The sequence below is a fragment of the Notechis scutatus genome, chromosome 1, assembly GCF_049901735.1.
Source record: "Notechis scutatus isolate UNSWTSFEM ecotype Mainland chromosome 1, rNotScu1.2, whole genome shotgun sequence".
Taxonomy (NCBI): Eukaryota; Metazoa; Chordata; class Lepidosauria; order Squamata; family Elapidae; genus Notechis; species Notechis scutatus.
The window spans coordinates 187,354,958-187,382,523 of NC_142009.1; the positions used below are offsets into that span (position 1 = coordinate 187,354,958).

At 34.8% G+C, this 27,566-nt stretch overlaps 1 protein-coding gene across 3 annotated transcripts in view; it reads right to left on the reverse strand.

Annotated features, from left to right (window-relative positions):
• The window catches only part of MTX2 (metaxin 2), a 44,492-nt gene that overhangs the window by 11,806 nt on the left and 5,120 nt on the right, over positions 1-27,566 (reverse strand). For 2 of the 3 annotated variants that reach the window (XM_026677667.2, XM_087949677.1), the window contains exons 2-3: positions 11,409-11,456; positions 10,370-10,416 (exon numbers count right to left, since the gene is read on the reverse strand). The exons of the other annotated variant lie outside the window; for it this stretch is intronic. In XM_026677667.2, coding sequence (XP_026533452.1) covers positions 10,370-10,416; positions 11,409-11,456 — 95 coding nt within the window. The remainder of the gene's footprint in view (positions 1-10,369; positions 10,417-11,408; positions 11,457-27,566) is intronic. 3 annotated transcript variants of the gene reach the window in all.

Below are 27,566 nucleotides of genomic sequence, written 5' to 3' on the forward strand. Positions count from 1 at the left end.
TTTCTTTCAGGTTTTACTTTAATTGTGTTTATGTTTCTATGTTATGCTTATGCTTGGTGACCAAACTCCATCATCTTTCTTCATATACATACACAATATAACTTGGAAAGCTATATGGGATATATTACCGTATCATTTAATTACTATATTTACATCACCAAGCCATGAAGGAAGACTATGTGATGCTCCCTATTCAATTTTAACAAGGGTACAGATTCAGACATCCCAGGACTGTATGATATCATACTGCACTTAAATACATTTCAATATATTGATTTAAATCAAATTTAGTTTGGTCTTGTTCATGCTGATGCTTTTACATGCAGTGCAGGCACATCATACAAAGGATGTTACATCCTTAACTCCCCAAAAAGTTTAGCATCCTTCCATTAAAACACTAAGTTTACAAAGCAACTGACATTGTTACTTCCTATGTACATTGTATTACTTTTCCATTCTTTCCAAAGATGAAGCAGCGAAGCTTCTTTCTGAATATGCATTTCACTGAAAGCTGGAAAGCAAAGCAGCTGAGATAAAACAAGTAAATATAGTTACTAATATATAACTTAGAAGAACAAAGCAGGGTTAAATGTGAGTTTGTCTTTTTACACATATATATATATACACAAATCAATTTTAAATAGGTATACATATATAGAGATCAGATATGAGAGAGAGAGAAATACAGGTGTATTGCACAAAAGAATTTATCTAAAGGGGAGAAAATAATTTCTGCCCGAATAGTGATCTGAGTCAGATTCATAGTAAAGCAATCAGCATGTCTTTATAATCTCTACAATCCTAAGAATATTTATCACAGAAAATTACCATTCCAGTCCCAAAATAGGAAATAGAAGATATCAAACAACAAATCATAAAATTCCAAATGTTTGAAACCTATACCTGCATATCCTGACTAGAAAAATATTAGGAATTACTTTACAGTATTTTTCCCCCTTTATTTCTCGGCAGAAAGTACACAAACAGAAGGAAGGGTAAAATATTAACAATCTTATAAAAAATGGAGTGAAGAAAGAATCTACAGAGCATATTCGAAAAACAGGAACCAGAGAACCATGTTGACCATCTCACTGACTCTTATTAATCTTCTTTCTGGATTGGTTCAGAGAGAATTTAATGTAACAGATTTCTGTCTCACTAGTTCTGCCTTAAGTTTCTTCAATTATATTTCTGCAGCAATTTGTAAAATCTCTGTTAAAATCCTCATTTCAGAATGTACACATTGTTGCCCAAAAAAATCTTTGGTTTTTTTTCATACCATATACATCACAGATAAATCTATCTGAGGATAAGCTGACCCTCAAAATTGCAACCAAAATATATCTACCATGAAAAATATGTCATCCAGAACAACCCATATTTAAAATGGAATCTGTTTTAGAAAACAAACTTAGTTGATAAAAAATATAAAAACAAATGAAGTCCTTTAAAATTTACTGAAAACAACATACAAAAATTATCAAAATGTTTAAAAATCTCCATCTTTATCATCTAATAATTCAAAAAGATATTCAGATATTGTAATACAGCATCATCTCTATTTTCCTCACCTTCATCTTTGTCACTGGCATCTGCTCTGGCATTGCATCATCTTCTATTCCATCCATGGCAGGGATGTCAAACTCGATTTCATTGAGGGCTGCTTCAGGGTTGTGCTTGACCTGGGGGGGCATGGCCAGGGGTCATGGCCAGCTTGACATCAGTTGTGTTGGGGGCGCCAGTGGTGGCTCAAGTGCTCTGCAAGTGAAAACGGGCTACCAAGCTCTATTTTGGGCTGTGATGGCCTCTTGTAACTCTCTGCCAGCAAAAACGGAGCTTGGGAGGGCTGCATGTGGCCTTCCCAAGCTCCATTTTCACTGGCAGAGGCACCACAGGCCAATCCTTCACCATTTCCAGGGTGGCCCCATGGGCCAGATCTAAGCACCCCACGGGCCTTGAGTTTGACACCCCTGATCCATGGCATTGTTGATGCCACACTTCAAACCATATCCAAAGAAATATTTTCCCATGTATCATTCATCCATTTTTCTATCACCTCTATATTTGGTTCTTTAAAACGTACCTTTTCTTTAACTTGTGTGTGCCAAATATTGTCTGTAATATGTATTCTAAAACATGTTCCAGATGAGAAAGGAAGGTCTCTTTGTGAAAGCAGGACCAAGCCATTTGTCCCAAACTGCCTCAAGCCAGTGTCTTGTACCATACTTGTCCAACGTTTTCCATGGGAACACGCATTCATTCTCACTCTCTCTCACACACATGGGGGGCTTTGAGAGCTTTTTTCACTTCATAATAGTATCTGGATAGATCTTAGTTCCACTTGTTAAACATGAATCACAGTAAAATGATTCTTTTGATTTCCCAATGATTTAATTAAAATTGGGTTTTTTTTTAACCAATACTTGTCAATTGTAATTGAACTGCCTCAATTTTATCCATATTTCTAATATCACCAAGTTTGTACGCATAATGCTTAAAGTTATTTAAGATATTTTTTTTTCAAAGGAAACAATTTTTTCTTCGAGAATTTTGGGTAGCCCTTGAGAAACTTTATTTCACTGTCTCAAACAAAGTATGCATCTAATCATGAATTTGGAACACCAGCCAACAGAAAAACAGAGAGGTACTAGGCCCTCAGCCTCATATTTTTCAGACTTCGCCATCTGAAGTGTTCCAAGACAAACATTGTCTGGTAGTAAGTGTGCAAGTAACTTTCTAGTGCCGAGACCAAAGACACTCCATATTGGTATGCCTTCTTCCAAGTTGATGTCTTTTCTAAACTAGCTTTCATCTAGGTCATCTTCAAGACAACTTTAGAAACCTACATTATTTAATTATTAGAAGATTAGATGTCATTATTCATGTAATGTGACTACACACTTGTAAAGAAAGACTACACTGAACAAAAATCAAATGACATAAAAATGTAATGTCCTCCAGTATAAAGTGAAAAACTGCACAAAAAATATACTCAGATAATTTATGTTGTAATAACTTTTATATTATTTGTAAAAAAATTCAAAATGCTTACTCTTTCAGAGAAAAACTATTATTCAAGAGTTCATTACATTATACATTATTCATTACATTATAATTTACCTCTGTGTCTCACAGAAACTAAGGAGAAAGAAGGCACACTGTTAATTTGCAGAAGAACATACCAAGAATAAGGATAAGGCCTAAAATTGTTAATTTTCAGAACTCTCTCCTTCAACCTATCTAAAAAGATACAATTATATCCAACACTGTCTTTCTGCCAACTAGTAACATATGGCAGAAAATATTTTCTTTCCACCTGCACCTCTATATAACAATAAATGTCCTCTAGAGAGATGAATATTATCTGAATTGGGGGGAGGGGGGAGATAGGCACACAAGGGACTAAAGGAGAAATAATTTGCAAGTTCAACTCCACTTACTTATCTTCAAAACCATTAACATTGCAATCTCATAAAGTTCTAACTGAAAGAAAGATTTCAGGTAAGAACATAAAAGATTGTAACTAATCAGTGTGAGAAATGCTGTTTTAATTTACTTACATTAGACAATTAAAGAAATAATACATATTCTTTGGTAATGTGATTCTTACTATACTGAGCCTGTCTATATTTATTATTGACAGAAAGTCAATCATTGCAAAAAAACACACGATGGATTGAAGCATTTGTTTTTGTGATATAAATAGAAGTAAATGGAGTATACAGTTACTATAAGTTCGTTAACAGAAGGCATCTATATCATGGACAGTACAGATTTCCCAGGCTAATGTTGCAAATGTTCTAAAACACAATATGCAGTAACAGTATCTTATTCAGCTTCAACCTTAATGAAGGCAAGATTACTATCAGTGTTCTGAATTTAGAATACAAAAAGAAAGAATCATTGCTGGAAAGAACTGTAAATCATGTTTTGATTGTATGCTATCAGGCCAGCATCAAATCTTAGCAACCACATAGATAGGCCTTCTTCATCAGTTCCAATCTGGCCCTTCAGGTTTCCCTAATGGCACTTCAGAACAACTATACCTCTGCAATAAAATCCACCCATTTTGCTGCTGACAATCCTCTTTTTTTCCATTCCCTTGCGTTATCCAGCAATGTAGAATTCTCCAGAGAACTAGGTCTTCACATAATGTCAATATGATAATTTGAACCTGATCATTTGTGCGTTGGATGAGAGCTCTGAACTGATTTAAGATCCATTTGGGTATCCATGTTATTTGCAAGAGCTTTCTCCAATAATCAAAGTTCAAAAGCACTGTTACTGCTTCTCCCTGGTTTCTACAAAGTCCAGTTTTTACTTCCACATGGTATCACAAGCAAAGTCATTTCCTATACAATTCTAAACTTTGTGGGTTTCGATACATCTAAACATTTTTCCAAGGATTTCACTGATAGTCTACCAAATACTAGTCTGCAACTTACTTCTTGACTGTCAGTTCCTTTACTGTTGGTAGTCAATTACAAAATACAGAAGCTATCCGCCCTTTCAATGTCTTGTCAGTTCTAAGGTTTGTACTGCAGCTGACATTAGTTTGGTCTTCTCTGCGTTGAATTATAGAGTAGTTTTTTTTTCATTGTGCCCTTTGACTTTCATTCCTGGAGCTTGCACATCATTTGCATTTTCAGCTATCAGAACAATGTCAACAGTTCGGTTTCTTTCTCCAGTTTTAAAATCACACTATTTTTTTTCCAATCCAGCTTCCTTCAATATATATTCAGCATATAAACTTGAACAAATGAATAAGAGCATACAGTCTTGTCTTATTGGTTTGCTGATCTAGAGTCAGTTTTTCAACCAAGTTCTACCTAGACTTATAGCTTCTTTTCCTATGTGTATGTTTCACATGTGGACAATGAGACATTTTGGGGTTTCCATTTTCCTAAGGACATTCCACAGACTAATATAGTCGATACAATGAAGATCTTTCTATAATAAATGAAGTACTGTTCATGATAATTTACATTTGGTATTATTTCATTTTCTCAATTATCCAGTATGCATCAACAATAATCTCTCATTTCTCAGCCTTTCCCAAAGCCAGCTTGAACAGTGACATTTCCCTTTTCATATCTGCAATATTTTGCCAAAAATGTGTGAAATTAAAGCTATCATACAACAGCTTGCATGCCTGTTCCGTCTCCTGTCTTTGGCATTGGTATGTAGACTTAACTCTTCCAATCTGTTGGCCATTGCATTATTCTCTAGATTTGTTGGATTAAAGATTAGAATCTTTATTGATTCTATATTTCTATAGATAATTAATTCATACAGCCTTCCAACTTGATAATGATTGCTGCTGATTTAACCATCTTAAACCACAATGGCTTACAATATCATTGTAAAACAATATAATACAGAAATTGAAACAGAAAAGATTCCTAACAATCCAGGGCATATAAGACAGTAACTTTAAATGCCTAAGAGAACAATTAACATAAAAGATCTGTAAGTAGTTACCAAGCAAAATTTGAAGTGGAAGATATTTCAGATTTAGGGAGCAAAAAAATATATGTTTCTCTCAATTCTAGCTCCCCATGTTATAATGGATCCCTAATGGCTGAGGCACTCAGTGGATGCTGACATTACAATAGATGCAGGTGTTTGATGTTCTTAAGAATTACAAGCCATGAAAGTCTGTGAATGTCTAAACCATTGTTTAGACATAAACAGGGGTTGGGAATAAACTGGTAACTGGTGAAAGTCTCCCCAATTTGCAGAAAGAAGTTTCCCGTTATCTATCTCAATTAGAAACCTGTTAAGATAGATAGAACCTCAATCAGAAACCTGTTGGTTATTTTTATCCAATTACTGTTGCTAAACTATCTTTAAATAATGGTTTCAACCATATAAACAAAATAGTGTACTATACAAACAAAATCTATGTAAAGCAGAGAACCACTTCCAAAATTACAAAAAACCAAGGAATTCATAATCATAAGATAACGTAAGTATTATTAAGTACTGTTTAATAGCTAGTAGGTACAAGTAAGCATAACTTCTATATTCCTTATTACAGATTATTCTAAACTGATAACATCAGCCTACATCAAAGAAAATTGTTCCATAAAGTTTAAAATCAGATATCTTTTGAAGTCATATTTATAGTCATGGCCACTATCTGCTGTCACACAAAGAATATTGAAAAAAGAAGATTTTAATATATTATGGTTAATTTATCATTTAAGTGTCATGTGTAAAACAGAATTGAAATACCTAAAAAAATTCTTCTCTGAAAGGAACTTTGATTTTAACTATTTGTGATTTTGATGATTAAAGGTTCTTGGTTGAAATGCAGGAATATCATTTGAAATATATTAGTACTATCAGTTCTTTATCAAGGATTTTTTAAAAAACTATTCTATAACAAAATACACATGGACTCACATGGGGCTACTTCTTCTCATCTGCTCTGGTATATCCCCATTTACCCCTTTCCTACTATCCACTGAGAAATTGTCCCCCAAAATTAGGAATTTCCAGGGATTGTTGCTCAGAAATATGGGACTATCAAGATAGGAAACTGAATTATTATTGTTCATTACATAATACTTTCTTCAGATGCAGAAAGAACATTATTTCTAATGATGGGGCAACATCATGGATTACAGGCATTATTTAAATTAGTGCTATGTATATTATTTATAGTGCAATCTGTTACAATCTTGTAGGCAAAATGAGCCCCACTGTATCCAAAGTAGCTTCTGAATAGGATTAGAGTGCTACAGTTATAAATTTATCTTTTATAACAGGGGTCCCCAACGCTGGTCCATGGACCGATACCGGTCCGCGGGAACAAGTCTTACCGGGCGCTGGTTGCTGCGCCGCCATCTTTTGATAAAAAGTGCTTCCGTGAGCTTTTCCGGTAGAAAGCTCACCGGAAGCACTTTTTCATAAAAAGATGGCGCTTAGCGCCCGTGAGCTTTTCCGGTAGAAAGCCATTTCTACCCGAAAAGCTCACCGAAAGCATGGCGCCCGCCATCTTTTTCACAAAAATAAGATGGCGGCGCCCAGTTGATGCCGGCACTGGCCGCGGCGCCCAGCTGATGCCGGTACCAGGCCGCGCGTAAAAAGGTTGGGGATCACTGTTTTATAACACTCTTTTGGACTTTTCAGTTTTTATTTGGTTTCTTAAATATATTTCATCCTTTATTAATATAGCAAATGCAAACTTTCAAAAACAAGAATAAAATGATAACTTGAAAGTATTTTTTCTATCCTGAAATATTATTCCATGAAAGCTTTAATTATTGTTTTAATGTAAGCCTACCCATATTTATTCAATGGTAAATCCCACTGGAATTAAATTAAACTTTTTCCCAGTGTATAGTATAGGACTGCATCCTAAGCTCCTTTATAATGGTTGTGCACAACTTTGAAGACTTAGTTGGTTTTCTTAGACAGTCCAATAAATCAGTTTTTAATTCCAAGTTGCTCCTGTCAAATTTGTACGCATCCTGAAAATACTTATGGATATTGGTTTTCAGTATCATTTAATCCTACAATATCTTCCCTTCTTAATAAATAGGAAAAGGGATTTAACACGCTAAAGATTATTCAAAAAAAATCCTAACTTCTCACTGATACTATTGGATACTGTTCATATCTTTTTTCTTGTACCAGCAAAATAAAGTTCTGTCACTCTAATGTACAGAAAATTTGTTTCAGTAGCCCTTAAGTACACAGTTGAAGTTCTCTCAGAAACATCCAAGAAGCTGGAGGATTCAAGTTCTATAGGCCAGGAGTCTCCAACATTTGCAACTTTAAGACTTATGGCGTTCAACTCTCAGAATTCCTCAGCCACTTGCTGACCATTTATTCAATGACTATACAATGGTGCTGAATAAAAAAACTTACAACCAGCATACCTAATATACTTTCCTCACAAAATTCTTCCCCACAACAACCCTGTCAGATGAATTGGGCTGAAAGAGAATGACTGGCCCAAAAGTACAGTTAGCTTTCAAGCAGAACTAGAACTCACATTCTCCTGATTTTTAGACTTGTGCTTTAACCACTAGACCAAACTTGACACAGTATCCCACAGTGATCACCATCATATTCCCACAGTGTGACCTTCAAGCCAGCTTCTAACAAGCAAAGTCAATAGGAAAGCCAGCAGGAAGTCACAAGTTGCAGTCATGCGACATTGTACCCACTGTGGCTCACTTAACAAATGCAGCCAGAACTGACTGACGTTGTAAGTCAGGCAGTCACATGATTATTTATTTTTATTTTCAACTATGTCACTTAAGGATGGAGTTGCTGGTCCTAAATACTATCTGTGAAGACTACCTGTACTTCAAGCAAGCATACTTCATTTATTCACAAGAAAATGACATCCACCATTCTTTAGTCCTTAGTCCTTAGAACAGGCAATTTGCTTTTGATGCATGACATCACATATTCTTATAAATAATGCAATATTGGAATTATTATAGGTATCCCTTAAAAAGTAGAACACAACATTGGATTTTAATGACCTTTCAAGCAAACTACTTACTTCAATTAGTATGATTTTAAATTTCTTAATTAATGTAATGCCCGCTATCTTAATATAAATGCAAAGCATTGCACATTGAGAAAAGAAGATCCCAACTTCCCATGTATGAGGTTTCAAGTTCTAGGCTTCTAATTCTCCATTTTTCTAAATATGACCTCTCTTTAGCTGCTATGGTCTTCACTTGTTGACCATTTATTCAATGACGATACAATGGTGCTGAATAAAACATCTATGTTGCAGTGATAAAGAACCAACTCAGAATGCACCTGCAGTGACAAAGGTAAACATGATAAAGAGGTTTAAAAAAGGAATGCAAAACTCAATTGCAAAAATGCTCTTCTGCAAATATTGTTATATTTGCATACTACGTACTACGTTCAATTTTGGTCATAACATCACAAATAGGGTATAGCAAAAGACAGAGAAAGAACAATGAAAATGATAAAAGAGAAATAGTACTTTGTATGAAAGAATAATATGTGTAGCTTTTTGTGTGTTATGTTTTATATGTAAACAGAAATAGAAAAAGATAATAGAAATTTAGAAAAGTATGCATAATAACAGCATATAAAACATTTATTGGAAATTTTTCTTTCTTCTTAAAATACTAAACCACAGGTGTGATACAGGGGGACAAAAAGAAGCCCAAATTCATAAATATAAGAAGACACTCAAGTCTCCTGGTTTTATTTAAACGATTCTCACTTTAAGATCAATTTTAAAATAAATGATGGCAGCCAAATTTGCTACCATTTTGAGTACTGTGATTAGAAACTACCTCAAAAGAAGTTAACCCTTCTTTTGAAGTAACTTCTAATCACAGTACTCATGGTAGAAAATGGAAATGAAAAATGAAACGTTTCTTCTGTTAAAAGTTCTGCATACATATTTCTGCATACAGCATGTAAGCAATTCTCCGAAAGACATTACAAAACAATATAGTAATGCCCACCAACTCCAACAGCTTTAAAATTAATAGAAAATAAAGCTAATGACAGCTATTAGACTAGATGATTCTACATGAGTTTCAAGATAGACAGATCTTCTAAAACATTAACAAAGCCAGTAGGAAGGCTTCTGGTTTGGCATCTGATTTGACATGGACAGTTATGGAAGGAAATTTGGATCAGACTCCAATTCCAGAGAACTCTGCTTTAGAGGTGAAATCATTTTAAAATTATTCAAAAAAAGTATGAGACATATTTTTGATGTATGCATGACTTTTTTCAAGGTACAGTATATGTCTAAAGAAGGATACCATGGTTTGATAAATCATCTGAATCAAATAATTAAAGCAAGACATCCTTTAATGCACCTTTTAAACTAACAATATATCCTTTCTCAGGCTTAGATAGAAAGTTTTTTATGCTTTAATGAACAGGAGAGAGGAGCTGTTCTCATATGAAGTCCAAAACACTCCTGAATCTTTATCGAAGGGTGACAGACCTACTCTTCTCACATTCTAACGGATGGAAGATATAACCTGCAATACATCAGGCATAATATTGCACTGGACTGTCTTGCATCTGGCATTAGAATAAAACTAATATATAATATTGTGCATTATTAAAATCTGAAAGAAATTGACAAGACTAGGGGGTAGAAACGATCTTGAAAAAAAAATTATATTTCTATTACCTTACTAGAAAATAATATACCAGAGCCAATTTGGAACAGAAATACTGGTGTCTATCAAACAGGAATGACAGAAACTCAAGAGCAACAAAAAAGTGCAAAATTTAATTTGATCAACAAAGCATGGGTTAATAAAGCTGTTGGAGGATGGGGGCCCAGTTCTTCCAGGAAATACTAGCTACCACAAAATAAGAAAATAATTATAGTTACCTGAACAGCAAGACAGGCAGCATTATCAGAAAGCAAAATCTGTTCCTCTATAAAATAAAATGCAGTATAATTATTTAAAATAATGGTTCTTTCCTCTACTGATAATTGCACAACATTATGAGTGCAAAAATAAATGGTATACAAACACAGAGAGACAAACTATTTTAGCACAAATCACATGCCCCATTACATTAATGCCACTTTACAAAACCTGAGGCCAGAAGTCCCATAAACATTTCTCCTGATGTGTCCTATAATTTGTCCTATTGCCCCAACAGTTAAAGAATCCCTAACAAAAGATATATCCTAAGGTTTTTTTTTGTTTGTTTTATTATAGGCAAAAAATAATAATAATCACTCATTTCCTAATAGAAATAAAATCCACAACTTCATAATTCTTCTTGCTAAAAAGTAAAAGCATTCATAAACCTATAAAAAAAAAACCAGCTTGCAGTTAATATTGCAGACTGTGTCTAGGTCTGTCACACAAAAGAAAGATGACAAGTACACAGCAATAAAAATTCCATGCTTAGAAGACTAGGGCTGCTACCTATTAGTCTTCATTACTTTGCAGTCTTCTGACAACTGTAGCAGGCTGCTGAGCCCCAAATGGGGGCCATAATGTGATCTGATGATATATGAAGAGCTGCTAAAGGGAGCCTGAACCATCCTAGCCTATACATTTTAACAGTTCCTTTTTATCGAGAGCCCACTTTACCACAAGACTTCAAAAATCTGCTGCCTCAGCTATTGGTGCAGTAAATCTGCCAACTGGGCCTGCAAACCACATCATTTTACACTGCCTACAGCAGCCAATATAATGAGTCAATAATAAACCAAGGACCTTACAGGCCATGAATAGCGGGTTTATATTGGCAAATACAAGTTTAGCACAATCCTCTGACCAGATAAGCATAGTAAAGGATTCCCTTTTCAACAAGGCCTCTCCTGCCTTTCAACCCCATAAGGGGTCACTTAATTATAAGGATGCATATTTAATGAAGAAAATTTAGCTAATTGAGGAAAATAAAATACACACCTTTCAAAGGCTGATAGAGCACAGCATTCTGAGGCCAAGGTTCAGCAGCTATAGGAAGGGTGAAAAAAAACACAATTTATAAGGTAAGCATTTGTTACTGCTTTTACACCAGATTTTCGCTCAATTTAGATTGATGAGGCAGTTTCCTCTACTTCATAGCTTTACCCTAATTTATTAGTTTTTAAAGAAAGACGAAAACAGAAAGTAACATGTAAGTTTGGAAAAAGAAGAAAAAACAAAAAGTACGGGGGGGGGGGATGAAAAAAATAATAAAAACGATTTGATTTTTCTCTTACAATTATAAACATAAATTTAAATTGACCTCTTACTCCAGGGGTGTCAAACTGGATTTCTTTGCGGGATAGATCAGCATTGTGCTTCTCCCCCACAGGCTGGCTACCAGAGGCACTGTGGGCCGGTCCTTTGCTATTTCCAGGCCAGCCCTGTGGGCCAGATTTAAGCACCCCGTGGGCAGATTCGGCCCCTGGGCTTTGAGTTTGACATCTCTATTACTCTGTTGCAACATAATTTGCATTTTTCTACGATCTATTATTTTCTAATCATCAAACTGATATATTACAATTTAATTTCTTTCAAAAGTCAAAAAAGGGTTTCCAGTTGGTATTAATATTAACCAGTGTGTTTTCTCTAATTAAAGCTGTTAATTTTGCTATCTCAACAATATCAATTCTTCCAAATTTTTCCATCATTGTACATATAAAAGCCTCACTGCTGTTACCATAAATAAAAACAAAGTTCTATGAGTTTTTTCCAACTTTTTGTCAATCAGTTCCAAAAGAAAAAACTTGGCTTCATTTGCATACTAATCTTTAAAATCCTCTGAATTAATGCATGCATTTGAACCTTTTTTTAAAGTTTTTATATGTCCACTAAGCATGATAAAAAAAGTCCCCTCTTGTTCATATTTCCAGTAAAAATTTGAAGCATGTTTACATTTAAACATTTTTTTCCAATGACAAATACCAACAAAACTTAAAGTTGATATCAATGAATGATTCCCTTCCCAAAGTACAGAACAGCATCAGAAAAGAGACTTTGCTCAGGAAACTACTACAAAGGGAAGGGTTAAATTCTCTCTTCAAATGGCTGCAATGCTTATAATTATTACAGGCACATGCAATTTCTTTTTGCAAAAAACAGCAGCTTAAATGCTGCCCTAAGTTTAAATCTGAATTGGTAAATAAAGACGTTATGATGTTTTTTAGGATAGGATGGACTGAACTATACAAATAACTGGAGGAGAAAAGCTTCAAAGATAAGGTGCTGCCAAAGAAAATGAAGGTATGAGACAATAGATGCAATCTTTACGCTAACCAAGAGATTTGAATCAAAAACCTGCAGAGCTCTAGAATGAGCATAAAGATACAAGCAAGTTAAATCAAGTGTAATAAAGCACAAATATTTAGAAGAAACACTTTTTAAATTAACAAGCAGAAAAAGAGGCTAGTCAAACAATGGAAAAAGAAGAAAAAGAGAGGCTGCTAAGTAGAGGCAAGAATGTTAGAAACTGCAAGAATAAATAATATATATATATCAGTTTTTAGATTGCATAATCTTTCCCACGTCCAACCTAGTGCCTTCAATGTACAATTCACACTATTATAACTAAGAATGATGGAGTTGTAATTGAATACATATGGAGAGTCAATGAGACAAGCACTGGCACAGCTAAGCTTATTTTAAAAAAATAAACCAAGCTACTACATGTTTCAGTAAATAAAAAATATAATGTGTATATTAATGTCATTTTGAAAGAATGACTCAAAAATAAGCAAGGAAAAACTGTGAAAGAAAAACATTCAAATTTTTATACCTATGCTAAGGGTAACAAATTCCCCACAAATGTTAAAGCAACAGTATCTTTTTTCAAAAAGGGATATTTTTCTTTGCCAAAAAAAAACCCAAAACCCACTAAGGAGATAGATGGAAAGAAAAACCCAATATAGCAATTGAGAGCCAGTCAACAAGCCTGCTTGTTAAAAAAAAATCCCAGAAACTGCCATATATCTTAGCTGCCATACTCCTGCTCTAAATTTTCCCTAACATTTTACCACAATAAAGCTTTTTTACGTTGCACACTTGTGACATCTGTAAAGTGTAATTCGCTTCTTTGTGGAATAGTCTATAGCAGGGGTGTCCAACCTTGGCAACTTTAAGACTTGTGGACTTCAACTCCCAGAATTCCTCAGCCAGCAAAGCTGGCTGAGGAATTCTAGGATTTGAAGTCCACAAGTCTTAAAGTTGCCAAGGTTGGGCACCCCTGGTCTATAGTGTGTGAAAGAAAAAGGGGAATGGAAAAGTAATACTTTAAGATTATCTAAAGAATCGTGGAGGTAAAAGGAAAGTTTTTGTAGGATCCATTCTGCAATTTATACAGACAAGGAGAAATTCAGCAACCTAGGATGCTTATGTAAGCAAACAGGTACCAAAGGTTTTGTTTATTTATATTCCACTACAAAAGAAAGCTATTGGGGTTATACGGTCTATAACCAAAAGTTGCTGGAAAGGGAGAATGGTGAAGATACTTTTGATGAAAAAAACGGAGTCCTCCTTATAAACCATTGCAAACAACTTTGTTTTTACTATCTATCGGCCTTCTTATGCTGTGCCTTTCCAAACTTGCAGAATTTTGACAGTTCCCATCATCTCCAGTAATCCCATCCCAAACATCTGGACAATATCAAGAGAGAATGTTGCTATCTGCAAATTTAAAGAGGAAACGTGGGGAACAAGATTTTCCTGATGAGAATGTGTCTATTTTATTATTCAAAGTATGAATATACAGGGTATCAGTAGTACTGACATGCCAATGCTACCAGGCATAGCGTTCTTGCAGTTTGGCATGACAATGTTAATTGACTTGCCCACAGAAAGAATCTGTGCCTAAAGATAAATCAAAATACCATTCAGCTTACACTAGTTACAGACAGGAGAGATATAAAATTATTGTAATTGATAAAATGTAAATGATTTGCTAAACCTATTTACCACAGCTGGTGCTTTTTGCAACAATTCCATCAGTAAAAATTAAGAATGCTGTTTCTCTGCATGACCTTGGAACCACAGTAACAAAAATGCTTGACAGCTTTGTAATTGTATGCCACTTTTCCAGTGAACTAAAATTATGTTTGCACAGGAGCTAGATGGGGCTGTAAGATATGTAAATGATACGTTGTTGTTCTGTCATTTCCAATTCTTTGTGACCTATTCAGTGTCACGTCATTTGGATGCCAGGCATCAGGATCAGGATATCACCGGAGCCCAGTTGGAATTTTCCATCTTGTGTTGATTATGTTTACTTTTTAAAATGTTTTTATTTGGCAACTTCTATTGCTATTTCTACTTTTATATGTTTATGTTTTTATGCTTTTTCATTGATTGGTGTTATTTAATTAAGATGGACAGTCATATAAATGTGTGTAGTACATGCCTGTTAATGTTTTGAGTTTTCATAAGCTCAAACTTGGATCATCAGTGATAGCACCTAACCATCTGTCTGTTTGTTGATTGCCTTTGATCCTTTCAAACATCACAGTCCTCTCCAGTGACTCTTGCCTTTGAATTGTGTGTCCAAAATATTTAAGCTTCAGCTTTGTTATTAGTGTTTCTTGTGAACAGACTATATTTACTTTACACAGTACTGAATTATTTTTCTTGCAATTCAAGAATCTTCTTCAGGACCACAATTAAATTCTACTGGGCCCGCTTTCATTAATAAGTGGAAAACCACAGCCTTCAAAATATGTACTTCTATTGCATGTGTGATCTCCGCATTAACGTTTTGTCTAGAAAGTCTAAAGTACACAGAGAAGCTAACTACTGTATATCCAAGTGTCATAATGGAATACTTTTTTCATTATAACATTAATAATTAAACTGTTCAAACAGTGTGGACAAGAGTCCCCAACCTTCAGAACTGAGCCACTGCACAGCTGGAGATGAGAAGCGGGTGAGCAAGTGAAATCTAAACCATCTCCCTTATCTGTGGAAAAACTGTCTTCCACAAAACTGGTCCCTGGTGCCAAAAAAGTTGGGAACCGCTGACAGACCTTTCCATTGAATGATATACAAGGTGATCAATAAAAAAATACAAAATAAGAATCAAAGCAAGGCAAGTATGACATGTTGGGAAAGATTGGTTACAGACAATACAGCACTAAATGGGCAATAATCTGAGGCAATATAATACAGTTGCCTATGTTCCTACGATAAAAGTTATGATTTTAGAATACTCTTATGAACAGTTTTGGATGTCTGAAAATGAAGATTCAGCTAGATAAATATCAATGAACTGCATTAATTTTTGAAAGAAATACTACTTTGTTGTTCCTACTGAGTTTTGGGAACGCTGTTGCTATAAATGTAAACAAGTCATATACATATAAAATTCACCAGCATAGAAAAAGAATTATTCGTATATTTCTGAACTAAACCGTAACTTCAAATCAGTAAAACCAAAAGAATGAGGGAACTACGAAGGATCAGGTTTCTCAACAAGAGAGCAGAAAAATAAACACATATTTAATGTACAGCATGTCTCTTGCCTTGAGAACAATAGGTGAAGGCATAATTTGTAGAATAATAGGCACTAATATTACACGCTCCTTTAGCTCTGTCATGTTTCCAATCCATCAAGTTGATTAATGTTTAAGTCTCCTTCAAGTCAACCTTGATTCCTAGTGACTTCATGGACACATCCAAATAGTTCTTACATTCTCCAATAATGTTTTTGTTGACTTTCCAGATTAGTATGTAGTATATAGCCATGGAATTTTCTGGCGATTTTTCCACAGGCCTTTATCAAGCCCAATTTGGCTTAGCTTCCAAGCCCAAATAAAATCACACAACAGGGTATAACTGAAAAAGGTATAATTTGTTCAATAATGAAATCAAGCCAAATTTATTATTTGGTTGCTAGATGCTTTGATCTGTAAGTGATGCTTGTCCATAATGCTTAAGCTACATTAAAAGAGGGTAGGGATAAAATCAAGCATAAGGTCCATAAACGAAATCTCGAGTTTGAATCCCACAGGACAAATCACTGCAAAGAATCACACTATTTTATAGTTCTAAGCTTATTTAACAAGCAGAAGTCCCCCATCTAAGAATATACAAAAGTATCTTAATATATTTTCCATTTAGCTCTCTTCGTGTCTTGTTTCTCTGCAAAAAATTCTCTTTCCACCTATGACTATCACTAAGTGTTGTATCTTATGATTCTTTTTTTTTAAATATAAATTTTATTTGGGTTTTCACAAAAACATAATACAAATAAAACATCTTTTTTTGAGAATAGCATGATCCCGGGTTATCACTTCTTCATACAGACACAAACTCAATTTCATATTCATCTTTGTGTTCTATTCCATATCTTATTACTATTTTAATATTTTCTCCATAATTTTCTCCTCCCTTGGTTTCTCAACTTTATTTTTAATTATCTCATAAATTCAATTATATATCTTTTTCTAAGTTTCAATGTCTTTCCAATCATTGTAATTATACTTTTGTCTGTCCTGTTTCAATTTCATATTATCTTTTATAATTAAACAAATTTTCCCCTGTAGTTACTAATTGGAGTATGACACCTTTATATCTTTTAATTTTATCCATTCAACTCTTAAACTTCAATTTATGCCTTTAAAATTATAACATTCAATATAATACATAACTTCCAATCGAATTCTGCTTGGTACATTCTTAAAATACAAACAACATCAGAAGCGTCTTACCTGGGCTAAAGAAAAACAGAACTGGTCTGTTGCTCAGTGGTCCAAAGTCCTCTTTTCTGATGAGAGCAACTTTTGCATCTCATTTGGAAACCAAGGACCCAGAGTCTGGAGGAAGAATGGAGAGGCACACTGCAAGATGCTTGATGTCCAGTGTGAAGTTTCCACAGTCTGTGTTGATTTGGCGAGCCATGTCATCTGCTGGTGTTGGTCCACTGTGCTTCATTAAGTCCAGGGTCAACGCAACCGTCTACCAGAAGATTTTGGAGCACTTTATGCTTCCTTCCACAGACGAGCTTTATGGGGATGCTGACTTCATTTTCCAGCAGGACTTGGCACCTGCCCACACTGCCAAACGCACCAAAACCTGGTTCAATGACCGTGGGATTACTGTGCTTGATTGGCCAGCAAACTCATCTGACCTGAACCCCATAGAGAATCTACAGGGCATTGCCAAGAGAAAGATGAGAGACATGAGACCAAACAATGCAGAAGAGCTGAAGGCCGCTATTGATGCATCCTGGTCTTCCATAACACCTCAGCAGTGCCACAGGCTGATAGCTTCCATGCCACGCCGCATTGAGGCAGTAATTGCTAAAGGGGCCCAAACCCAGCACTGAGTACATATGCATGCTTATACTTTTCAGAGGTCCGATATTGTTCTATGTACAATCCTTTCTTTATTGATTGCATGTAATATTCTAATTTTCTGAGACTGTGGATTTGGGGTTTTCATGAGCTGTAAGCCATAATCAACACAATTATGACACGTCACGGCTTGAACTATCTTGCTTTGCATGTAATGAGTCTATCTCATATACTAATTTCACCTTTTAAGTTGTATTCCTGAAATAAATGAACTTTTGCACAATATTCTAATTTTTCGAGTTTCAACTTTTAATGCCTTTCTGGCTATGTAGTTACAGTGGGCTCTAGCACTTAGATCATTTGAGATGAGTACTCCAAAGTCCTTGACAAAGTTTTTGTCATCAACAAGGTCTTGACTATTCAGCTTGTATTTTATTTTTTGATATTTTTTTTGCCAATATGTAAGATAGAGCATTTATTTGTTGAGATTTGAAGTTGCCATTTGTTTGACCATTCTGACACATAGTCGAGGTCTTTTTGAAGAGTAGCAGCATTGTCAGTGGTGTTGAATAGCTTTACATTGTCAGTGAAAAGAATGCAGCTGCTCTTAATATGATCACAGAGGTCATTTATGTAGAGTATGAAGAGAGTTGGTCCTAGAACACTGCCTTGGGGGACACCACTGTTGACAGGTACAGGATTTGATAGGACGCTCCCAATTTTGACCATTTGTTGCCTGTTTGACAGGAATGCTTCAATCCAGTTATGCAGGTATCCAGAGATACCATAAGATTTTAGTTTTAGGAGTAGTTTGACGTTTACCACTGAATCAAAGGCTTTACAGAAGTCTATGTAAATTGCGTCAATTGCTTTGCCCTGTTCAAGTTGTGTAGTCCATATATGTTTTTACAGTGCAAGAGTTGCAGGTTACAAGACAGTTTCCTTCTGAAACCAAACTGTTTATTAGAGAGTAGGTTGTTTGTCTCTAAGTGGAGGATAATGGATTGGTTAATAATTGATTCCATGACTTTACAGGTGACATAGCATAAAGAGATTGGTCTGTAATTTTCAACTAGGCTGGGGTCTCCCTTTTTGAAGATGGGGATGACTGTGGCTAGTGACCATAGATTTGGCAAGGAGCTGGTCCTGAAAGATTTTTCAAAGATTATGCTTAGAGGTTCAGCTATGGCAGTGGATAGCTTTTTTAAGAAGTAGGCACAAACTCCATCCGGTCCAATAGATAAAGTTGGTTTTAGATTGCGTAGTGCTTTTTCAATATTGTCTTCTGAAAAATCGATACGTATTAGATCATTGTAGTTGTCTGTGGTTCGACTAGGAAATATTGGGCATGATCCATTGCTGTTTACAAATACTGAGCCAAAGAATGTGTTATATATATATATAACAATAGTAAATAAAGCACTCATTCCATTCCAATTCAATTCTATCATTAATATTAATTAGAATCTTAACATCTTTAACATTTCTTTTCAATTGAATATCATACTTCCTTGTGAACACTTATAAACTTTCCATAATTCTTTTTTTTCCATATTTGTCTTCACTTATATTTTTATAAATCATTATTAAAATGTTCCCATCCTTTCCTAATTTCATTCTCATTCACTTTATTTCATTTATTTATTAACAAACATTCCACTGCATTACAATAAGTATTTTATCTATCATTTTAGTCATACATTGTTTCATATATTCTAAAATTATTTCTATTTCTAATATAACAATACTATCTTATGCACCTTTGCAGAATCCCTTTTTCAATTAAATTTTCACCCATTATTTCTAAATAGGCTTATACTTTCAATCCTTATACATTTTCCCTGTTTCTCTGTATCTTGTTTCTGTCTTTTATAACTTCTTTTCCTTTCCTTCTTCCCCCTCTTCTTCTCCCTCCCCTTTTTGCCCCCTTGTCTCTCTACTTCTAATTCTCTCTTCTGTGATCCTCTCTTCTGTTGCTTCCTAATATTGTAATTATTTTTCAAACTATTCTTTTTTTTTTTTTGGTTGTTTTTCAAATCTTAAACTTTTCACTCTCTTTCCCTCCTTTCTTTTTTCCCCCCACATAAAATTACTTGATCATTAAAGATGGCTTCTTCTTTGTCCCAACCTTCTTGTTCTACAAGCGTTTCTTGTTGTTTCTCATAGTTCCAGATCTCCATTTCTAAAAATTGAAATATGAAGCCAAAAGAACCTCTTCCTTCTTGTGCATCTTCTTTCTGTTTTTTAAGTTCCATTTTCAGTTCTTCTAAAAGTGATGCCATTTTAAACACTTTTAAACAACCACCCGATTGATTTTAGTCATTTAAATCCAATAGCCAAAAATCCAAGAATCACCAAGTAATCCAAATAATCCAAAGCTGTTTCTTCTTGCTTCTTTTTTCCACTTTCTCTTCCTGGGGTTCTATTATTTTGTTACAAAGTTTCAGTTAGAATATATCTTTTAGGAATCTTGTTAAGGTTTCACTGTAAGTTCCTTTTAGTTCCAGGCAGTCTCCTCCATTTTTCCAGATCCCGCCCTTTTATTCTTTCCCTTTCTCTCCTTTCCTGCTTGAAAGGTTTTTGAGTATCCAAAAGTCTTTATTATCCCTTTGACATTTTATTTTTGGCTTAAATGCCTATTGATGTCAAAGTGGATTTTTGTCAATTTCTTACTTAAATCTCTTAGCTGTCAGTATAAGGAAGGGAAGAAAAAAAAGCCAAATCCTTTCCCTTCCCTCTCTCCTTCGCTGCTTCAAAGTCTTCTTTGGGAACAATGTTATTTTTTATAGTTCAAATTCCAGGGTACCTTACGTTGTTGCTTTTTCAGTTTAACCCGGTCAACCAAAACTTTCTCTTCTTATCTTCTTCCTTCACATTCTTTTCCGGTCGAGTTCTTCTTTGAGGTGGCCATTTCTGACTACCGCTGCAACCGCCTTCAGGAAAGGGAATAATGGCCAGCTGAGGAGGAAAGATGCGGCTCTTCTCGACCCTGCTGGCAGTCTCCCCCCTCTTCACCACCTCTACGGGATGGCTTAGCCCCGAATCCAGCCGGCTCGGGGCGCTCCGGCAGCGAGCACGGATCGAAACCACACACGATCGCGGATTTCATTTCATCGCTGAAGAAACTCAAACTGGAAGTCCGTATTCTTGATGGATGTATTTTATTTTTTCTTTATGTATACTGAAATCATATGCACCAAAGACAAATTCCTTGTGTGTCCAATCATACTTGGCCAATAAAGAATTCTTTTCTATTCAGTTAAAATATGGTGAAAGACAAGTATTAGTCATCTTCTCAAAACATTAAGAGTAGTTTCCTAGTATGTCTTCACAGTCCAGATCATTTACCTGTAGCTAACCTAATAAAAGATGTGGTTGTCTCACTTGGCTACTGCCCATTAAAGAACATTAGCCTGTCATCCTAACCCAATGAAATATCTTATGTCAAACCACAGAACAGACAGATAGGAATACAGCTCTCAGGAGGAATAATAAATAGTGTCAACTTGAATTGTTAAAAAAAATATACAACCTGATGTGATGAAAGATGGAAGTTATACAAATCTATCCTAAACTATCTTTAGCTATCCTAAAATCTGATCAATCATATTTATTCTAACTGTTAATAATTCTTTGAAAGAAATTGCTTTAAAAAGGATAATGTTATTGCAGGAGCAATCAAAATACTTTCTGTATCAATTCCCACAACCAATCATTCTTAACCAGTGCCATTATTAAGGATGATAAATACCTCACAGAACAATTCAAGAGTCTGTCCTCTTTTCATCTCTATAATTTTCTCAATTAAGAAAATGTCCTCTGATTTTAAAAGCAAATCAACCTATAGGCTGAGCATTGCATAAATCAAGTAAATATATTCTTGGGTTAATTTCCTCTCCCTCTGTTGACATAGATAATAAAGTGCTATCTAAAGTTCAAAAGCTCATTTTCAGATGAGGTAGCAAGCATTAATAGAGTAACGGTACTTAGTATGCTTAAAGCATACTGTTAGAAGAAGTGTGAATAAGAATTTTCAAATGGGCCCTACCTTTCTTACATTTCCCTGCCCTCCAACTCAACTCAAAGGATGTGCAGCCAAACCCCAGCTCCTTGTGCCTAGGAGAACCTTTATGGATAACTAGTTATATGAAATATGGTTTGACTCTGTGATGAATCTTATCACTGTACAATTCGTGGTTTGTGCCAAAAGGACTATAAATGTGCTCACTGAAAACTGTTTAGCACATCAATGGGTTCATGCTCTGTAATAAAACAAATAAAAATTAGAGATGATTGCACTTACAACTTATCCTGTATAACAGTAATGAAAATTGTACAAAACGTTCTATAGAATACTATATTTCTAGACAATTATGAAAAATATTTGAAAAATAAAAATCTGATTTACTCATCAATCTTGTATAATAGCAACGAAAATTATAGGGGGGAAATTCTAGAAAATTCTCAAACCCATTTGGAAAATAAAAATTTAATTCTCTAAACAAAACTAATCAGTAATACATCATAAATAATTTTTAAAATGTACTTCCAATGGCATAAAGATACAGGACTCTGCTGATAGTTTGAATTTTTCTTGTTTTAAAATAACTATATATAAAGCCTTTATTACTTCAACAAACCTGCAACCAGTCTGATGCTTCAGTTTAAAATAATCTCTCATCCATTAGGATTGATCAATAAAGAATGCACAAATACTTCCCTTTATAAATTAGCTGCTCACTTTCATCCAATATAAATACCTATATGAAGATATAATCAATTTCAAAATGTACTTAGGCCCTTTCATAAAACTGACCTTATAAAAACCTCATAAAAAGGGTCAGGAAAACAAATTCATTGCATAACAAACCAGAAAAGTGACTTGGATAATTTTCCTATATTGGACTTACGAAAGAAATCTGTTAACGTTTTGAAGAATTTTGAGAGAAGCAACAATAAAAAAGAAAAAGAATCCCAAGTACTTATTTTAAATCATTTTAGAGTACAAAATTATATATACATTCATACTCTTTCTTTATATTAATTAAAATTGCAATCCAATGCATACTTGCTAAGAAACAGCAATAGCACTTAAACTTATATACTGCTTCACAGGGCTTTACAGCCCTCTTTAAGCAGTTTACAGAGTCAGCATATTGCTACTGCCCAAACAATCTGGGCCCTCATTTTACCGACCTCAGAAGGATGGAAGGCTGAGTCAACCTTGAGCCTGGTGAGATTTGAATTGCCAAATTGCAGGCAGCCGGCAGTCAGCAGAAGTACCCTGCAGTACTGCATTCTAACCACTGTGCTACCATGGCTCTGAAGCAATAAACTGAAGCAAATAAATTTTAAATTTACTTGCTTTGGACTACATAGGTACAAATCTAATTACAAAGTCTAGTTAAAACCCCAAATGACTGTTCCAGGGATAGAATGAAGCTTACATTTGTGGAATGGTTGTTAGGTTATAAGTGCATTCATGTTTAGGAAATGATTCCAAGAGGAAATCAAACTGAATATTGTCTTCCTGAAAAATATGCTTCAAAGAATATGCCAAAATCTGCTCTTCACTGAAACAGATATGTGTATCTGTATGAGAAGTGGGCAGGATGGTACCCTCCCAGTGCTTATACTTAAGGCTGACAGGGATTATCATCTATAACTTCTGGAACACTTAGCCTCCCAAATCATGGACAAGTTCCACAAACTCTTACAAGACTTTGTATTTTGATACTCCAAAAAATGTGTGGTTATATACGCTGATATACATTCTATCATACAGATGAGAGGGGTACTGGGAACTCTTTTGGAATTCCACATCATGATGCTACAAAATAGATATGTGTGAAAATGAAGAAATAGGAAAAAAAATTAATTAATTACAAATAGGACATTTCTTGTTTCTTTAAAATGTGTTATGAACAAGTATTCTCATGAAATGGCTAACCATAAGAAATAACTCCATCTAGCTAAACAATATTGTTATGAACGTAGTGAAGGAAAAATCTAGAAACAGGTTGGAACTATAGTCCTTCAAGTATAGATTTTGACATAATAGTTGACAGTAGTAGAAGTACCAATCCCAAATCTGCTAGGGGATGCTAAGCCAGGTGTCTGTTATCTATTTGACAAAAATGCAGTGGCAAATCATTCTTAAGATGATTTCAACAGAACTATTTTTTGTTCCACTCACCAAAATAACTAGTATATTGGTCAGACACACACACACTGAAGTACACAGTAACAAGGTACTCTTACATTCTGGACATGAATCCTAGCACATACAGTGTTCCCATTCCTAAATTTTGTTAACTTCTACTTAAAGTTGGGCTATTGAACTAGATCGGAAGAAATATATTACTGATCACACATATTACAATCTGGGATATGTTGCTGTCTACTCTCTCTTTCTTACACATTCAATGTTTTTTAAGGGGAAAAAAAGCCTATCTATGTATTCTACATCTAAATTCTTTCATTGTGCTTTTGCAATATACCAGTATACTACTTTAACATATTCAGGTATTTGTTATCCTGTTTTCCTTGTTCATTAGAAGAGCACTCTTAGAAAGTTTAGGTTTGTGCTGCATTCTGTATATTTATTATATGGAACAGTTGTGGCTCAACCTACTAGATCAAAATGCACATTTTTGGACTTACTGAAGATGAACTTCAGGGTACTGTTTTATGTCATAAAAATTTTCTAAATCTTAATGAGCAAATGGTAAAAGTCTGCTTCTCAGAGTAGCCTTTTCTTCCAGTATCAACTCTCAATTTTGGTAAATAAATATTTTCCACTCAATATCCATAGAACGAATCTTTCATTCAGCTTAGGAAAATTCTTTCTTAAGATTCACTAATGTATCATTCTTGCAACCACTTTTCTTTTCCAACATTATCAGACGATATTTAAGTTCCTGTAATAAGAAAGATTAAACCTTGATACCATCTGAAAACCAAGATGTTAACTCTCAAGCAGTATAGCAAATTTATTTCCATAGCCTGAGGTTTCATTTGTGATATGTGATATGTATATGATAAATCTCAATAAATCCTCATATTTGTCTATGGAAGAACAGGTTGTACTGGATATCTACCTAAAATAGATTTTGAGTATTGCAGTATATGAAAACCAGTTTGAAATATGGTTACCATTTATAGCATTAAAGGAAAAAATATATTTTCTTAGCATAAGAAGCCATGTCAAGCAGATCCACCACAACTTAAATCAGTGAGATTTTGCAGAGTAAAATGCAAGCAAAATGACTTCTTCATTATCTAGCCAACATCATCATGAAAAACCTCTTAACGCTTCATAAATGATTTGGTCATCATTTTATATTTAATCATTAGTGCATTAGAGCAACAGACTATGCTCAGCATGTTCAAACAAATGCAACTTACCAAGTGAAAGGGGCAACATTTTAGAAAATCAACATTTACTGTACAACAGATAAACAAGGATAGAAAGCAAAAAAAAGCAATTATGCCTGGCACAGACTATATCCTTTCTCTAGAAAGAAAAGTCATTTTTAAAGAGTTGACATCACAACTAAAGTCACAACCACTTTGGCGCCAAGAAAAATATTTTCTTTTTTAAAAAAAATATAATAACGCTAAGCAATTTAACTGCATATGCAATGAAGATCTATATTTTATTGCTGCCACCTCACCACAGCAGTTACAGTTAACTGGAACTGGATAATGAAGTGATTGTTTTCATGAACAGGGTCTTTTACTAGTAGTCAGTCAAATTTCATTTTTATTTTTTGATATTAAATGTTTCACATTTATGACCACACTATGCTACTATACATCTAAGGTAGAGAGAATGATAATAAAGAAAACAGAGATAGAAAATACATTATTTTAAAAGGTGAATGTGTGGAGAGGATACCTCACTGGGTTAGCGTGATGAATGCATGAACTTCATATACAGGTAGTCCTTACTTATGAACTGAGTTCAATAATTGTTTGAAATTGTAACAGTGTAAAAAAACAGTGTACTGCAACAGGCATATATGCAATCAGTCCTTGCCTTTATAGCCATCACAGTATCCTATAATCATATCAGAATTGGAAAAACAAATCTGGTCATGTTGCCAACTACAAAAGCTGATACAAAAATTTATGCTACCAGATAAAGACTGAATGCACCAATTATCACATTAAACAAGAGGAAAACCTTCTACGCACCAATTCCATCCGCACTTTCTACAATTTTGTAAACAACAAACTAAAAGACTCAAGGTCCATCCCACCCCTGAAAGGACCTAACGGTAAAGACTGCAACGACGACACTATTAAAGCCAACCTCTTTAATACGTTCTTTGGCTCAGTATTTGTAAACAGCAATGGATCGTGCCCAGTATTTCCTAGTCGAACCACAGACAACTACAATGATCTAATACATATCGATTTTACAGAAGACAATGTTGAAAAAGCACTATGCAATCTAAAACCATCTCTATCTATTGGACCGGACTGAATATGTGCCTACTTCTTAAAAAAGCTATCCACTGCCATAGCAGAACCTCTAAGCATAATCTTCGAAAAATCTTTCAGGACCAGCTCCTTGCCAAAACTATGATCACAAGCCACAGTCATCCCCATCTTCAAAAAGGGAAACCACAGCCTAGTTGAAAATTACAGGCCAATCTCTTTATCCTGCGTCACCTGTAAAGTCATGGAATCAATTATTAACCAATCCATTATCCTCCACTTAGAGACAAACAACCTACTCTCTAATAAACAATTTGGTTTTAGGAAAATTCTATCATGTAATCTGCAACTTTTACACTGCAAAAACATATGGACTACACAACTCCATCACGGCAAAGCAACAGACGCAATCTACATAGACTTCTGTAAAGCCTTTGATTCAGTGGTACACAACAAACTACTCCTAAAACTAAAATCTTATGGTATCTCGGGACACCTGCATAACTGGATAGAAGCATTCCTGTCAAACAGATAACAAATGGTCAAAATTGCGAGTGTCCTTTCAAATTCTGTACCTGTCAACAGTGGTGTCCCCTAAGGCAGTGTTCTAGGACCAACTCTCTTCATACTCTACATAAATGACCACTGTGATCATATTAAGAGCAACTGCGTTCTCTTCGCTGACGATGTAAAGCTATTCAACACCACAGACAATACTCTACCCTTCAAAAAGACCTTGACTATGTATCAGAATGGTCAAACAAATGGCAACTTCAAATCTCAACAAATAAATGCTCTGTCCTACATATTGGCAAAAAAAAATATCAGAAAATAAAATACAGGCTGAATAGTCAAGACCTTGTTGATGATCCAAGCTCTGTAAAGGACCTTGGAATACTCATCTCTAATGATCTAAGTGCTAGATCCCACTGTAACTACATAGCCAAAAAGGCGTTAAGAGTTGTTAACCTAATCTTACATAGTTTTTTCTCTGGTAATATTACACTACTAACTAGAACATACAAAACATTTGCTAGACCAATACTCGAATACAGCTCATCAGTCTGGAACCCACATTACGTATCTGATATTAACACAGTTGAGAAAGTCCAGAAATATTTCACAAGAAGAGTTCTCCACTCCTCTACTCGTTGCAGAATACCTTATGCCACCAGACTTGAAATTCTAGACCTAGAAAACCTAGAACTACGCCGCCTTCGGTCTGATCTAAGTATAGTATATAAAAGCATACATTGCAATGTCCTACCTGTCAATGAATACTTCAGCTTCAACCATAACAATACAAGATCAAACAATAGATACAAACTCAAGGTTAATCGCACCAAACTTGATTGTAAGAAATATGACTTCAGCA